Raw genomic sequence first — 14,928 nt, 5'->3', positions numbered from 1 at the left:
TTGGAATATGTACTAAGTGACAGTTTTCCAGTTAGCTGAAGATATGAATAAAGATCTAACCAAAATCTTGATGGACTTTTTTGGGGGATGAATGGATGGAACTTGGCAAAATGATTCTAAAATTTACCTGGGAAGATAAATTAATGAAAATTGAAGAAGGGACTGCTCAAGGAAACTTTACTGTGTCAGTATAAGCATATTTATGGTGCTGTAGCAGTTAAGACAGTGTAGTGCTAGTGCAAAGAGCTGGACAGACCATTGAGCAGTAAGCCCAGGAGTTGATCTAAGTATTTTTAAGATTTTAATCCATGAAAAGATAGCTTTTCAGATAAATAGGGGGGAAATGAATTAATAAATGCAACTGAGAAGTTGGTTAGTTGCTAATCACTTGAATGAGCAGTTAGTGCAATCAAGTGGTGATGTTTATCACTTGCCTGAAGTTATAGTTCCTTTAACGTTGATGTAAACAAGGAGCCTTCAAATGCATAAAATGTAAATACTTTTCTGATCTTAAGGTAGAGAAGACCTTTCTAAGCATAAAAGCAATGAAAAAAAAACTGAGGAAAAGTGATGTAAACCTTATTACGTAATACCAAAAGGCAAATGACAAGCTAGTGGAAAACAGCAAAATATACGACAAATTTATTTCCCCTATCTGTAGAGTGCTCTTACGTTTATTCCATTGTGCTCAGTGGTAAATTGGGAAGAGGATATAAATAACTAACGTACAAAAGAAGAAATAAGGACAGCCAGTAAACTGCAAAAAAAAAAAAAAAAAATTCCATCTGGCCCATAACCAAAAAACATGAATCATAACAGCAATGAATGACAACCTTTTTCTTACCAAATCAGATATTTCTGTTAACCTGGTTCTCAACAGTTGGCACTACCTCTGTATTTGGTATGTGTATAAAGTAATACAACCAATATGGTTGTATGTACTTAAAAACCTTAAACCAATAATTATACTTCCACAAATTTGTCTTGAAATAATCAGGACTGTGTATACCTATTTATGTTCAAGGATGTTTGCTACCCCCGTTATTTTATAGTAATGACTAACAGAAAATCACCTAAATGTCTACCAGAAAAGGATTGGTTAGATTAATTATGCTATTTATAGAATGGGCTACTGTGCAATCATTTAAAGATTTGGAAAAATATTCAACAACATATGAAATGAAAAAGCAACTTACATGTTTGTTGACTATACTCCCAGTTGCTTTAAATAAGCGTGGTGTGGTGTGGTGTGGGGTGTGTGTGTGTGTGTGTGTGTATGTGTGTATGTGTATGTATAGACACATTGTGTAGAACAGAAAAAAGACCAGAAGTATATAGATCACATTTTAGCAGTATTCCCTAGGAGTGGGATTATAGGTAATATTTATTTATTTTACATTAAAAAAAAATCATTTCCAGAACTTTCACAGTGACCAATTATTACATTTGTTATCAAGAAGAAAACAGCAGGTGTTCTTTTTAAAAAGTATATTTAGAAAGAGTTGAAGAAATGGAATTCTCTAGCTAGGCTTAAAGAACTGTTTACCTTTCATATGTTTTAATGTTTTCAATTTGAAGATGGGAAAACTGAGATCCAGAGAAAAGTCATGTTCACACAGGCAGTAGAAGCTTTCCTAGCTCCCAGCGAGGTCCTTTCTAGTTTTCTGTGCTACCTCTTCAGCAGCCAGTTTTTATGTAGTCAGCACAAGTTAATGGAAAATTTTGTTCACAGCTCGAGCTAACCCAAGGTACAGGGTTCCATGTCATTTGCTGAATGAAATGGATGCCGCCAACATTGAACTACAAATAAAAAGGTAATTTTAAATTACTTTTAGAGTTTGAATAGTTTTTCTGGGGAACGAGGATCTAACTTAGGTCTTAAGTATTCAGTAATGAAAATTAAAGAGGAAAAAAAGTCAACTGTTTAATGCCGGTATCCTTTTATTAGCTGCTGAATTTTTATACTGAGAGTATCTTTTACTTTGAAATTACCCAGTGAGAGTGAATGAAATAATGACAAATGGCCATCGCTAAGTACAGATTGAAGCCTAAGAAAACTAGAGAAATCTGTGAGCACGTAGCTGTGCTGAATGAATTGTGTCCTGGCCTGTCAGGTTATTCCCTCGGCACAGAGCCCATTGTGAAAATTCGCCCTCATGTGTAAGTGGTTTGTGAAGAACTAGCCCGTAGTGACATCAGACCAGAGGTGGGCAAATGGGAGGAAATGTGGAGTCTACAGACTGTTTGGCTTAATGTCAATCTTGGGCAAAAGCCTACAATGGATTATTAAAGGGATGGTTTGTGAGAACTTGATGATCTGAACATTCTATTTTGAGGTCTAACCTTGGACCATGAAGAACTGGTTCTTTGCTCTCTGGGTCGGTGGGGTACTGGATTAGGGAAATGGATGTTCCCATGGTCTCCTTGTGGACCTGAGGGGCTGATTACATAGCAGGGATGTGTTCAACATTTTTATCATTGATTTGAAGCTGAGAAAAAAAATAGGTAGATTGAATGGCAAATTAAGATCAGAGGAGATCTCAACAAAAATCAAGACACTAAAAATATAAAACTTTAACAGAGTAGTATATCTTAAGTGCGAAAGATAACCAACTTGCATGAGTGGTGTGGATTAGCAGTTGGTATTAAAAACAAAAACAGCCTATGGGGTTTTAGTCAGCGAGCACTAAGCTTTTTAATGTGGTCATGGAAAAGCTCATGCTGTCTTTGACCACATTCACAGAATTGTGCCTGAGGTGCCTGAATGGTGGCTATAGCTTCATCCAACTCTCCGTTGGTGGGGCTGCCTGAAGTGTTTTTGGTGCCGTGCTTCACAGCAGCTGAATGGGTTCAGAAAAGTGTAGCAAGCGCCTGGCTGCTGCTGAGGCCATTTGACTTGGAGAGAGCAGACTCCAGGGATCATGAGGCTGACTTCAAATAGTTTATAGGAGAGTCTGTGGGGTCTAGTTGAAGCAAGGAGAAAATAGAAGTTGTAAATCTAGCACTTACCACAGTTATAGGAACGTGTTTCCAGCATTTTGTTCATAATTATAATCTCAGTATTGGACGAGTCCAAGTGTCAGTATTTGTTCAGAGTAACACTGCACAGTGTGCATTAAAACCATCTTCCTTGGAATTCACCGTGGCAGAGCTATTGAGAAACTAAACTGAGTTATTTTGGAGCATGGAAGAAGAGGATGTTAATTATAATTACTTAGGTGGAGTGGAGAACTTCTTTATATTGTAAATCAAATATTTTTGGTTTGAGATGAAACAGTATCTGCTGTAAAAACATGACATTTATGTATTTTTTATGCCTCTTTAAAGGGCAGAATGTGATTCTACAAACAATAATTTTGAATTGCATCTCCACCTCGGCCCTTATTATCATTTCTTCAATGGGGCTCTGCACCCAGTAGTCTCTCAAACAGAAAGCATGTGGGATTTGACCTTTGATAAAAGAAAAACTTTAGGAGATCTTCGACAATCAATATTTCAGGTAATTTAGCCTCACTTACTCTTAATAGACATTCAGGTCTGTCTTAAGCTGGATTCTCCTTTTCAAACTCCTGTTTAGGATACAACTATTTATTTTTCACAGCTGCTTAGGAAAATCCTACATCTACCACTTCCATAGAGGGATGGTCCACATGTTCTCCCCTCACTTGTAAGTCTCTTAGGGAGGCTTTTCTGCGCAATCAAGACTCACAGAGTCCTGCCAGCAGGTTTTCAGGGGAGAATCAAGCCTGGTATATTTAATCTGGGGGAGAGAAAGAGTATAAGGTTGTCTCTTTTGGGAAAAATAAATGAAAGAGAACTGTCTTTTAAAAGGAGTAAAAAGATAGATAATTATGTTGCCTAAAACCAAGAGCTACTAAACAAATAAAAGCAACTAAGTTTTCTACCTTTCAGTGTAGAATAACATTTATTAATAAGATTCTTAAGTGAAGGAAAATGTCTACTGGTCTATAGTAAAAGCAAACATCGTTGTGATCATTGTCTCTAAATTATTTATCCCGCCGTGTTTTAACGACGACGACGACAGTGCTCTTTATTTTACTTAAAATGTTTTCATATAAATTCTACCATTTGATTCTTTAACCTCATGAGGGCAAGATAACCCCATTTTAAAGATGAGGAAATTGTGATTTAAAGAGATCTAATGGCTTGCCCAGGGTCAGACATCTAGTTAGCAGTAGAACTAGGACTCCAGCCCTGGTCTCCCTACTCTTTCTTTCCTCTTAATTATACTTCACTCCACACTACTTCCTGATAGAGGAAAAGGGAAATAGAAAATGTAAGCTTCCCCCGCCCCCAGAATTAAGTGAATTTTCTGAAAAACTGTATCATTTACCAAAATTATTAGCTTTCTTTTGATTTTCCTCTTGTACAGAGAAAAGCAGGCCAATTTCTTCTTTAACTTTAGTTCATTTGAATATTTAAATGTTGGATCAGGATGAAGATTTCTAAAATTATCTAATACTTCTGAGCTTTTCCACTAAAAGTTTATTTCTGAGCCAATCCTGGCAGTGACGATATAGGTGGACTTGGAGATTTGACCCTGCCTAGGGTAACGTTTCAAGTGGAAAAGACCTTGGTCACCTTTACAAGGTTTAGATTTCATGCCAGTCTGCTTTTTGATGGTTTAAGTGCACATCTCTGCCAGTGGCAAATCTTAGAATTAAGCCACTGGCAAGAGGCAGAGAGCCTGACAGTTAAGTAATCATGTGTAAGTATGAAATTTCATTTTAAGAGAACTGTCTTGTGATATTGTGGAGAGGGACTAAATAGGGCTGACCTTTATTGGTGACATTGTTTTGGTGAGGTTACCACAGTCCCCAGAGTCTTGGAGCTAGAAACTTAAAAAACAAATCCCTGGTAATCTATTAAATAAACTGGTAATGCTACTTTTTAAATTTACAGTGGGAGACATTCCTTTCAAGAAACAAGAGTATTCGTGTGTGCTGCTCTTCCCTGAGCAGTACTGATTAAACACGTCATTTTTTGCTCTTTTGGACCAGGATTCCTGGGCTGGCACACGGATCATTTTGCCTTCTGATAAAAGTGATCTTCCCATAAATTAAGTAGAAATGGTTGTTGTTTAGATGGTCATTGTGCTCTTTGTGTATGTCAGGGTTCTTCAGTCACTCATGGATGTGAGATTAACCATCTTTGGCTTTGACTGATTTAACGTTAAAAGATGTCTGCTTTCCTCATTTTTGGTGCTCGATGGGGATTGTCGTATTCATTTTCTTGTTCCCTGTGTCAGCTACATAAGTAAATTGGCACAGTGCTCTTCTTACTTAACCTGGAAGAGTGATCTATATGTGATTTTTCATTGTTCTCTTTTCTTTCATTCATATTCTGCAGCTGTTAGAATTTTGGGAAGGAGATATGGTTCTTAGTGTTGCAAAGTTTGTACCAGCAGGACTTCATGTTTACCAGACACTTGATGGTAAGAGAAATGTTAAAACACAGCAACTTATTGTGTATATGTACATTTTGTGGGGCTCATCTGTACGTTTTGTGGGGCTCATCTGAGACTTTCTGCTGTTGGCCAGTCTTTCCCCTACATCTACTTTTCTTAGCTCTGCAGGTTCTCATCACATTGGTTTTAACAAATAATATATTTAGTTTTTCATATGTAATAAAAACAATTTATTTAGTTTATAATGTATCCAATATATGTAATGTGTGAAATTTTGCTAACATGGAAATGTTTTGTATTTTCTGAAATTAAGGCTACTTCTCTACCTAAACAAATTTTTTCTTAAAGGCTTTGGAAATTTTTTTATATTACCCCAAACTTCTGAGCAAAATGGTTTGAAACCATTTAAATCTTGTTAAATATGGCTTGTTTTTTTAATCCAATCTCAGCTTCAGACTTTGTAGCAAAACAAAAGTACTTCAGGAGCTTAAAAGTACTTCCTTTAAATAACAACAGAACAATAATAGCAGTAGCAGCAGTAACAGTTGTCTTGGACTTCATGGTGCCAAATACTGAGATAAGTGTTTTGTGTAAATTATCTAATTTGATTTTCACAAAATTCTTTTATCCCCATTTCATAAATGAGAAAACTGAAGCATAGAGGCTTGAAGTCTACAAGGTCATACAGCTCATTAGTGGGTGAGTGAGGACCGTTTGATGTGTAAGCCTTCCCCATGTTCACAGTGTCAAGTACAGTTGACCTTTTATATTAACTTTTGTTTTTTCCTGCTCTCATGCCCACAAATCTTATGGGGGAAATGCTTACATAAAATGAAAACAGAGAAAAAAAAAAAAAAGGGCTAGAGTGTGATGGAAGGAATAAAGATAAAAATAATATAAAATAATATCAATATAACAGACATAATTACTCCCTTTTTCTTAGTTTTCCTCAATGAGAATGCTTCTTTTCAAACAAATGTTTGTGTTTTGGCTGCTGCTTTAGTTAAATTTTTTTTTGATGATCATGAGAATGGTTTCACTGATAATCTCATCTTCCTAGGAGATCACCTGACACTGTGTGAAATTGAAATTGCTGATGGGGAAGACATCTTTGTATGGAATGGGGTGGAGGTAAATAAGTGTTGAAGAAATGTTCACGAGAGTTTTGGATATTTTTTAAGTTGTTGTGATAAAATTTTATTCAGCGTATATGATGGCACTTACATATTAGAAAACTGCTGAAATATCCAGTAAATTTTAAGTACAATCAGTGTTGGTTATATGTTCAAGAGATAGTTGTAGAACACCTCCATGGTGCCAGGCTCTGTGTCAGAAGCTAGACACAAAGGTAAATAAGTGATCAGTTTGTATCCTTCAGGCACGTTGTGTGGGTCACTGCACTGAGATAGGTGAGCAGGAGGGTCTGTACAGACTCTTTTTTTTTTTTTTTTTTTGCGGTGCACGGGCCTCTCACTGTTGTGGCCTCTCCCGTTGCGGAGCACAGGCTCCGGACGCGCAGGCTCAGTGGCCATGGCTCACGGGCCCAGCCGCTCCGCGGCACGTGGGATCTTCCCGGACCGGGGCACGAACCTGTGTCCGCTGCATCGGCAGGCGGACTCTCAACCACTGCGCCACCAGGGAAGCCCTGTACATACTCTTGATGAGGATTCAGAAGGAGCGGTTCGTCACACTGTTAGGGCTGGAGGCGACTTAGGGGAGCACAGTCAAGAGAGCAGTGAGGAGCATCTCACCCACTCAGTGGACGTCCTTGGTCCACCTCATACATTTACCACTGCTGAGGACTCACATGTCTGTCTCCACTTCAGATTTCTCTCCTAAAAAGTAAAAGATGGCTAAGAAAAAGCTTCAAAAATCTAAAGCTGTTCTTCTGATACTTAAAAGACATTTGTGAAAACTTTATTTCACTTGAAAAGAAAAAAAGATGGGAATTGTTCTATAAGAGTCTACGTTACTGCATTACTGTGTTGACCTGATTTTGGCAAATACGAGCTATACTGATGGCTGACTTGATACTGTTGTAGGTTGGCGGAATCCAGATTCCAGCTGGTAGTGACTGTGAACCTCTGCTTTTAAATGTTCTTCATCCGGCGACAAGCAGTGAAGAAGAGCAGTGTCAGCAGTTGATAGACTCTCCATATGTCTTTCCATCTAATGCAGAAATAGGTAGTGTATTCACAGCCTGTGCAATCCCAGACGGAGTCATCTTAGTCAACAGTGCTGAGTCTGTAGGTGAAGAGAGCTGGACCACCATTCCCAAGGAAGACTTGAAGAAGACATTCAGAGAACAAGGTCTCAGAAATGGAAGCTCAATTTTAATTCAGGATTCTAATGATGGTAACAGGTAACATGCTAAGAGAATTCTTTTTAAACTTATTGTAGTTACAGTGCTGTATCTTAGAACTCTAAAGCTTTATGTTAATAATGATGAGAGTTAAATGTTTCGTTTTATTTCTAGACATTGTGTTCTATATATTGTAAATAGGAATGTTCATGGTTAGGCAACCTGGAGAAAAATGATATTGTGTGATTTTTTTTTTTTTTTTTTTTGGTAAATGTGGTAACTGAATAATATAGGTGTAGGCTAGATATAGTGTAGATTAGTTGGCAGTAAAACAGAATCTTATCAAATAATTCTGATTAGCACTCATTATAAGGCGGAGGGCACATTCTCACAGAGAAAGTTCCTAAAATTTTTCATGAGGAAGGTGTTATCACAGCTAAATTTGTCTTGTCACAAGGATCTCAGAAGGCAGTTCAGTTTTTTGTTATAATCCTTTTTATGATGCTTGAGATCCTCCCAGCTGCCCAGATGAGGCAATTACTTGGGGAATTGCAGCCTTGGTTCCTGTAAGTCACATTTGAAGCTCAGGGGTGCTTCCTCTCTTCATTTTTGTTACCCATGTCTGTGCCAGTACACTTCTGTGGTCAGCATTATCATACACTGTAACCCCCGCAATTTCCACACATTGAAGACTTCAGGTTATGACCAATGAATCAGTTCCCTGCTTTATCAGTGCTGTGAATATACGTAGATTACAGAGGCTCTGTATTATTGTTTATTAGTGGCTGTGACATAGAGAAGCAGAGCACTTGTGAAGTGTGTTTATTTTGGATTACATGTATCACTCTCTTTTCGACAAGTGTTTTCCAGACATTTATTTCCCTATCTTGTTTATTTAATTTAAAAGTTTATTATAAATTTCTTTTTAGAAAGTAATATACTTTCATTAGGACTTGGGAAATACAGAGGTGAAGACAGGAGACCCAAAACAGCATCACCATACCACTCATGCAGTGTCTGTCACTGTTAGCTTTCTGAGCTCGAATAATTGGGTTTTTGTTTTGAAGGGTTTTTTCCTATTAATTTATTATTTTATATATATATATTTTGGCTGCATTGCGTCTTCGTTGCTGCGCGCGGGGCTTTCTCTAGTTACAGTGAGTGGGGGCTACTCTTCATTGCGGTGCGCGGGCTTCTCACTGCAGTGGCTTCTCCTGTTGCAGAGCACGGGCTCTAGGCGTGCGGGCTTCAGTAGTTGTGGTGCACGGGCTTATTAGTTCCTCCGCGGCATGTGGGATCTCCCCGGACCAGGGCTTGAACCCATGTCCCCTTCATTGGCAGGCGGATTCTCAACCACTGTGCCACCAGGGAAGTCCGGTTTTTTCCTTTTTAAACATAATACTGATGATATTGTAGATAAATAGTTATATCCTGCTTTCCCCTCATGTTTTTGTTCTGTTTTGTTTTGTTTGCGGTACGCGGGCCTCTCACTGTTGTGGCCTCTCCGGTTGCGGAGCACAGGCTCCGGACGCGCAGGCTCAGTGGCCATGGCCCACGGGCCCAGCCGCTCCGCGGCATGTGGGATCTTCCCGGACCGGGGCACAAACCCGTGTCCCCTGCATCGGCAGGCGGACTCTCAACCGCTGCGCCACCAGGGAAGCCCTCCCCTCATGTTTGAAGGCTCTTCATAAACCTCATTTCATGGCTGCATAATAACCTATGTTGATGTTATAGGTTACCTGACTGCTCCTGTGTGAGGAGTGGGTAGAGACAAGGCCTTGGGGGCTGGCTGCCTGGCTTTGTTTCCAGCTTTATCACTTACTAGTAGTGTGACCGTGGGCAAGTTACATCATCTCTCTCTGCTTAATTTCTTCTTCTGTAAAATGAGCATAATAATTAGTACCAGCTTCATACAGTTGTAAGGATTGAAGAAGTTAAGAGCTAGATAGTTTAGCTAGCATCCTTGTTATCATCCAGTTTTTCATTATTTTAAGGTGGTCTTCAGGGAACATCTTTGTGCTTAAAACTTTGCTCTATTTAAGATTGCTAACTCAAGGTGGAGTCCCAGAGTGGAATAACTGAAATGAAGAGTAGAATTGTGTTTTGGGGCTCTGCTACACACTCCCAAAGAGGACTTCTGCTAGCCCACTCAGTGCCTCTGTGTGAATTACTAAGAAGTCACTCCTTCCTCACGAACCTTTACTATTATCTGCAGGAAAATCTTGTTAGAACAAGACACTCCACTGCCATCTGCTACCATAAAATTTTTTAAAACCTCTATAATAAAAATATAAACATACAGTGTATATGATGTGAATGATATGCATTAGATGTGGTACTTTTTTTCTTTTTTGCGGTGCGCGGGCCTCTCACTGCTGTGGCCTCTCCCGTTGCGGAGCACAGGCTCCGGACGCGCAGGCTCAGCAGCCATGGCTCACGGACCCAGCCGCTCCGCGGCATGTGGGATCTTCCCGGACTAGGGCACGAACCCGCGTCCCCTGCATCAGCAGGTGGACTCTCAACCACTGCGCCACCAGGGAAGTCCAGATGTGGTACTTTTATTCAACGTCAGTCTGCACGGCTGTGCATGCTGTCCTGCTTTTAAACTACTAAAGTCTGTGGGTGGGCTTTTGGCGTAGGTACTCTTTTAAAGCTCCACTGGTGATTGCAGGATACAGGTAGACGTTAACAACTGATTGTTCAATTACAACAGTTCTCTTTGAAAAATGTGGCAACAAATTATTTGTATAAATCAAAGAATATTTGGAATCATGAATATAGACTCCGTGGAATACTATCTTAACACTACCCTAAAAAGATAGTGAACTTTCAAAAACCCAACTCAGTAGAACTTGGTCACCTTTAATTAGTCACATTAAGTGACACATGCAGAATTTTGGAAGTGGTGCCTAAAGAAAAGCACGAATTTTCCAATCCTCTCTGATCCATAAAAGGGCTGTATAAAGACACATTTTCTAAATGTCTTTTTACCCTACAGTTTGTTGACCAAACGAGGGAAGTGGATCACCAGTGTGAATGAGGTTGACTGGCTCCAAGTTAAAAATTTATGCCAATTAGACTCTGAAGAAGAACAAGTTAAAATATCAGCAACTCTTAACACAGTGAGTAGATATTGATTGAAGTGTGCTTGACAGCTTTTCATTAATACAGTTTTACTTAGAAAGCAGTACCTTAATCTTTCAGAACAGGTGTCTCAGTAAACTTCTAAATCTTAAGAAATCACCTTTTTATTTGTAACATTTGATTATTGCTTATTTACCTTTGTTAGCCCTTGGCATATTTCAAGAAAATATATGCCTTTTTTTCCCTCCAAAGCCTAGAATTAGAATGTGGGAGTTACCTTTTTAATTAGTTCATGGAATCTTCTGACTTTGATAACTGTGAAATGCTATTTTCAAGAGCCTCTGCTGTATTTTTAAAACAAGGTATATATGTTTTGGTTTTGTGTTCTTTGGTGTTTGGGTTTTTTAAAGTTTATCTTAAATTGCTCTACAGTATACTCTGTGCTCTGTATAAAGCCAGTTGCTCTTCAAAGGGAGTTTTTTCAGTTTTCCATTTAAGACTATTATACTGGTTTCCTTAAACATTATTTCAGGAAACATCTTTTTATATTTATGTAGTCTCCATTTATTAAGTTCTTCTGTAACTTTATTTTAAAAATTTAGAGTGTTTTCTTTTATATAAAATTATAGTTTCTTAAGGTTTGTTTGCACATTAGTGGGAACAGTATAAGGTCAATGCCCCAAAGCTCAGGAGACCTACCGCCCTGACCCCGAATGGGAGGCTGGTGCAGTCCTTGATTACTGCAGGCTCTGTTCCTTCTTGGCACAGTGCGGGGCATAGCAGGGGTTACCGGTGGGGAGGTAGAGTCAATGATCTCTGTCGTCAGCTTTACCCCTAAATTTCCACGATTTTATGCCCTAGAGGCAATTAGCCTAAATTTTAAAAAAGAAAAGAAAACACAATCTAAAATAATTTAAGTAGAAATTTTAAATAGTACCCTTGGATTAGTACATTTTATATTATTAATGCTTATTAATTATTAGTACAGTTTTATATTATATTATTAATGAAGATGTGGGATCTTCCCAGACCAGGGATTGAACCCGTGTGCCCTGCACTGGCCCTGAATTCATCATTCTTAACATAAAGAAACGTATAGTTTCTTTTGTTTGCTATCATCAGAAAAGTTAACTGTTTGTCCACTTTTGCCTTTCGCTACTATTAAGTCTTTGGTTTTCTAAAGTTTTCTGTAGGCGGCCTTTCCATTCCAATTATTATCAATTTGGTGCAAACTTAACCAAGATCTAAGTTTTTGCCTTTGACTTTGTAGAAGAGAGAAAATAATTTCAGAGATGGAAAAATAATTTTTTTCAAGTAGGCAAAAACTGCTAAATGTAAGGTAATTAATAACTCAACCTGTATATGCACACACTGACAATCTTCATTTTCCTCTCCTCCCATTGCTTTTAACTTATACACAGTCATTAGTTTATTTCTCTATTTTAGGTGGTGTTTGATATTCGAATTAAAGCCATAAAGGAATTAAAATTAATGAAGGAACTAGGTAATCATTTATGTTTGCTTTTGGTTTTTTGGTTTAATTTAGTTTTGTTTTGATTTTTAATTGAAAAAAATATGGGAGAGTACAAAAAATAATTTAGGGAAAACTCACGTATCTACCACCCAAAATGGACAAATGTTAACATCTTGCCATGTGTTTGTTTTTGCCTCAAACATTACAAATAAAGTCCTCTATGTTCTCCTCCTCAGACCTATCATCCCTCCCCAGATGCAACCAGTATATCTGATTTGGGTGTGTATCTAGTTCGTGCATTCACATTGCACTATATATATTATACCTCTCTCTGTATATGTGTGTGTGTATATTGTATTTTTACATTTATGTAAATTCTATCTTAATGAATATAACATTCTACAAACTCACTCTTCACTCGGCATTAAGTTTTCTTTTACAGCTTTATTGAGGTATAATTTACATATCATAAAACATCCATTTTAAGCGTAATTCAGTGATTATTAGTAAATGTATAAAGTCGTACAACCATCACAGCAATCCAATTTTAGAACAGTTTCATCACTCCAAAAAGATCTCGTTCCCATTTGCATAGCAAGCGCCTGACAGCCATTCATCTACTTTCTGTTTCTTTTGACTTGCTTTTCTGGACATTTCATGTAAATGAAAGCATGTTATATGTAGTCTGTTGTGTCTGGCTTCTTTCACTCAGCATATCATTTTTGAGATTCATCCATGATTTAGCATGTTTCAGTAGTTTGTTCCTTTTTATTGTTGACTGGATAAAAAGGAATATATTGTATGGATATATCACATTTTGTTTGTTCATTACCAGTTGATGGACATTTGGATTGTTTCCACTTTGGGGCTTTTATGACTGATCCTGCTATAAACATTATGTCTTCGTATAGACCTGTGTTTTCAGTTCTCGGAATTGCTGGGTCATATGGCAAAGTTATGTTTAACTTTATAAGAAACTGCCGTACTATTTTCCAAAGTGGCTGAATCATTTACGTACCCACTGACAATGTATCAGGGTTGCAGTTTCTTCACATCCTTGCCAATATTTATAATTGTCTTTTTTAAAAATTTTTATTTATTTATTTTGTTTATTTTTGGCTGTGTTGGGTCTTCGTTGCTCCACACAGGCTTTCTCTAGTTGCGGCGAGTGCGGGCTTCTCACTGCGGTGGCTTCTCTTATCGTGGAGCACGGGCTCTAGGCGTGCGGACTTCAGTAGTTGTGGCACATGGGCTCAGTAGTTGTCGCTCGGAGGCTCTAGAGCGCAGGCTCAGTAGTTGTGGCGCACGGGCTTAGTTGCTCCACGGCATGTGGGATCTTCCTGGACCAGGGCTCGAACCTGTGTCCCATGCATTGGCAGGTGGATTCTTAACCACTGTGCCACCAGGGAAGTCCTATAATTGTCTTTTTGATTGTAGCCATTTTAGTGACTGTGAATTGGTATCTCCTGTGTTTAATTGCATTTTCCTGATGCAGTGATGGTGAGCACTGTTGATGTGCTTATCATCTATTTGTATACTCCAAGGATCCTATTAAAACTACCAGAATTAATAAGTGAGTTTAACAAGAACTCAAAATCAATATAGAAAAATCCATATATGTTTACTAGCAACAAAAAAAATGGAAAATTAAGTTAAGAAAACATTTATAATAGCATAAACTATCATGAAATACTTGGGGGTAAATTTAACAAGATATGTGGAAGACCTGTACACCAGAAACTAGAAAAGATTGCCATGAAAAATAAAAGAAGACCCAAATAAATTAAATGATGTACCATATTCTTGGATCAGAAGACACAGTACTATTAAGAGGCTAATTCTCTCAAAATTTATTTGTACATTCAGTGCATTCTCACTCAAAATTCTGGCAGGTTTCTTTTTTTTTGGTAGTAATTGACAAACTGATTCTTAAATTTATGTGGAAATGCAAAGAACCTAAAGTATCCATAACAGTTTTAGAGGAAATGAAGAACAAAGTTGGAAGAGTTACACCATCTGATTTCAGGACTTACTCTGAAGCTGTAGAAGTCAAGGCAGTGTGTGTAGTCATGAGGGTAGACGCATGGAGCAGCGTTCAGCGCGTGTGGCCTACAGCCTGCTTCTGCACAGCCAGTGAGCCAAGGGTAGGCGTTACATTTTTTAAGGGCTCTTTTAAGAAGAAGAATGTGCAACAGAGATCGTATGTGGAAATGTTCCAGAGTACTTACAACAGAACTACACTGAAAAGCCAGAAAGAGATGCAAACATATTTAGTCAGTTGACTTTCAACAGAAGTGCCAAGGTATTTCCATGGGGAAAGATACTCTTTCAGCATACAGTGCTGGACCAATTGGATATCAATAGATGCAAAAATGAACCTCCAACTTTGCCTTACATCATGTAAAAAATGAACTCAAAGTGGATCACAGAACTTCCATGGTGGCGCGGTGGTTAAGAATCCGTCTGCCAATGCAGTGAATGTGGGTTCAACCCCTGGTCCGGGAAGATCCCACATGCCGCAGAGCAACTAAGCCTGTGCACCACAGCTACTAAGCCTGCGCTCTAGATCCCATGCTCCACAACAAGAGAAGCCACTGCAATGAGAAACCCGCGTACTGCAATGAACAGTAACCCCTGCTT

At 38.4% G+C, this 14,928-nt stretch overlaps 1 protein-coding gene across 7 annotated transcripts in view; it reads left to right on the top strand.

Annotated features, from left to right (window-relative positions):
* USP40 (ubiquitin specific peptidase 40) overlaps positions 1-14,928 on the top strand; it is an 89,653-nt gene that overhangs the window by 35,273 nt on the left and 39,452 nt on the right. For 5 of the 7 annotated variants that reach the window (XM_082841207.1, XM_082841206.1, XM_082841205.1 and 2 more), the window contains 7 exons: positions 1,733-1,814; positions 3,328-3,499; positions 5,371-5,455; positions 6,489-6,559; positions 7,471-7,790; positions 10,729-10,852; positions 12,261-12,318. In XM_082841207.1, coding sequence (XP_082697333.1) covers positions 1,733-1,814; positions 3,328-3,499; positions 5,371-5,455; positions 6,489-6,559; positions 7,471-7,790; positions 10,729-10,852; positions 12,261-12,318 — 912 coding nt within the window. Of the gene's footprint in view, positions 1-1,732; positions 1,815-3,327; positions 3,500-5,370; positions 5,456-6,488; positions 6,560-7,470; positions 7,791-10,728; positions 10,853-12,260; positions 12,319-14,928 lie in introns of those variants that run through there. The other 2 variants (XM_082841210.1, XM_082841211.1) reach the window with 2 other exon arrangements.

The sequence above is a fragment of the Leucopleurus acutus genome (genome assembly GCF_964270905.1).
Source record: "Leucopleurus acutus genome assembly, chromosome: 6".
NCBI classification, from domain to species: Eukaryota; Metazoa; Chordata; class Mammalia; order Artiodactyla; family Delphinidae; genus Leucopleurus; species Leucopleurus acutus.
This window is presented reverse-complemented; position numbering and strand designations above follow the sequence as displayed.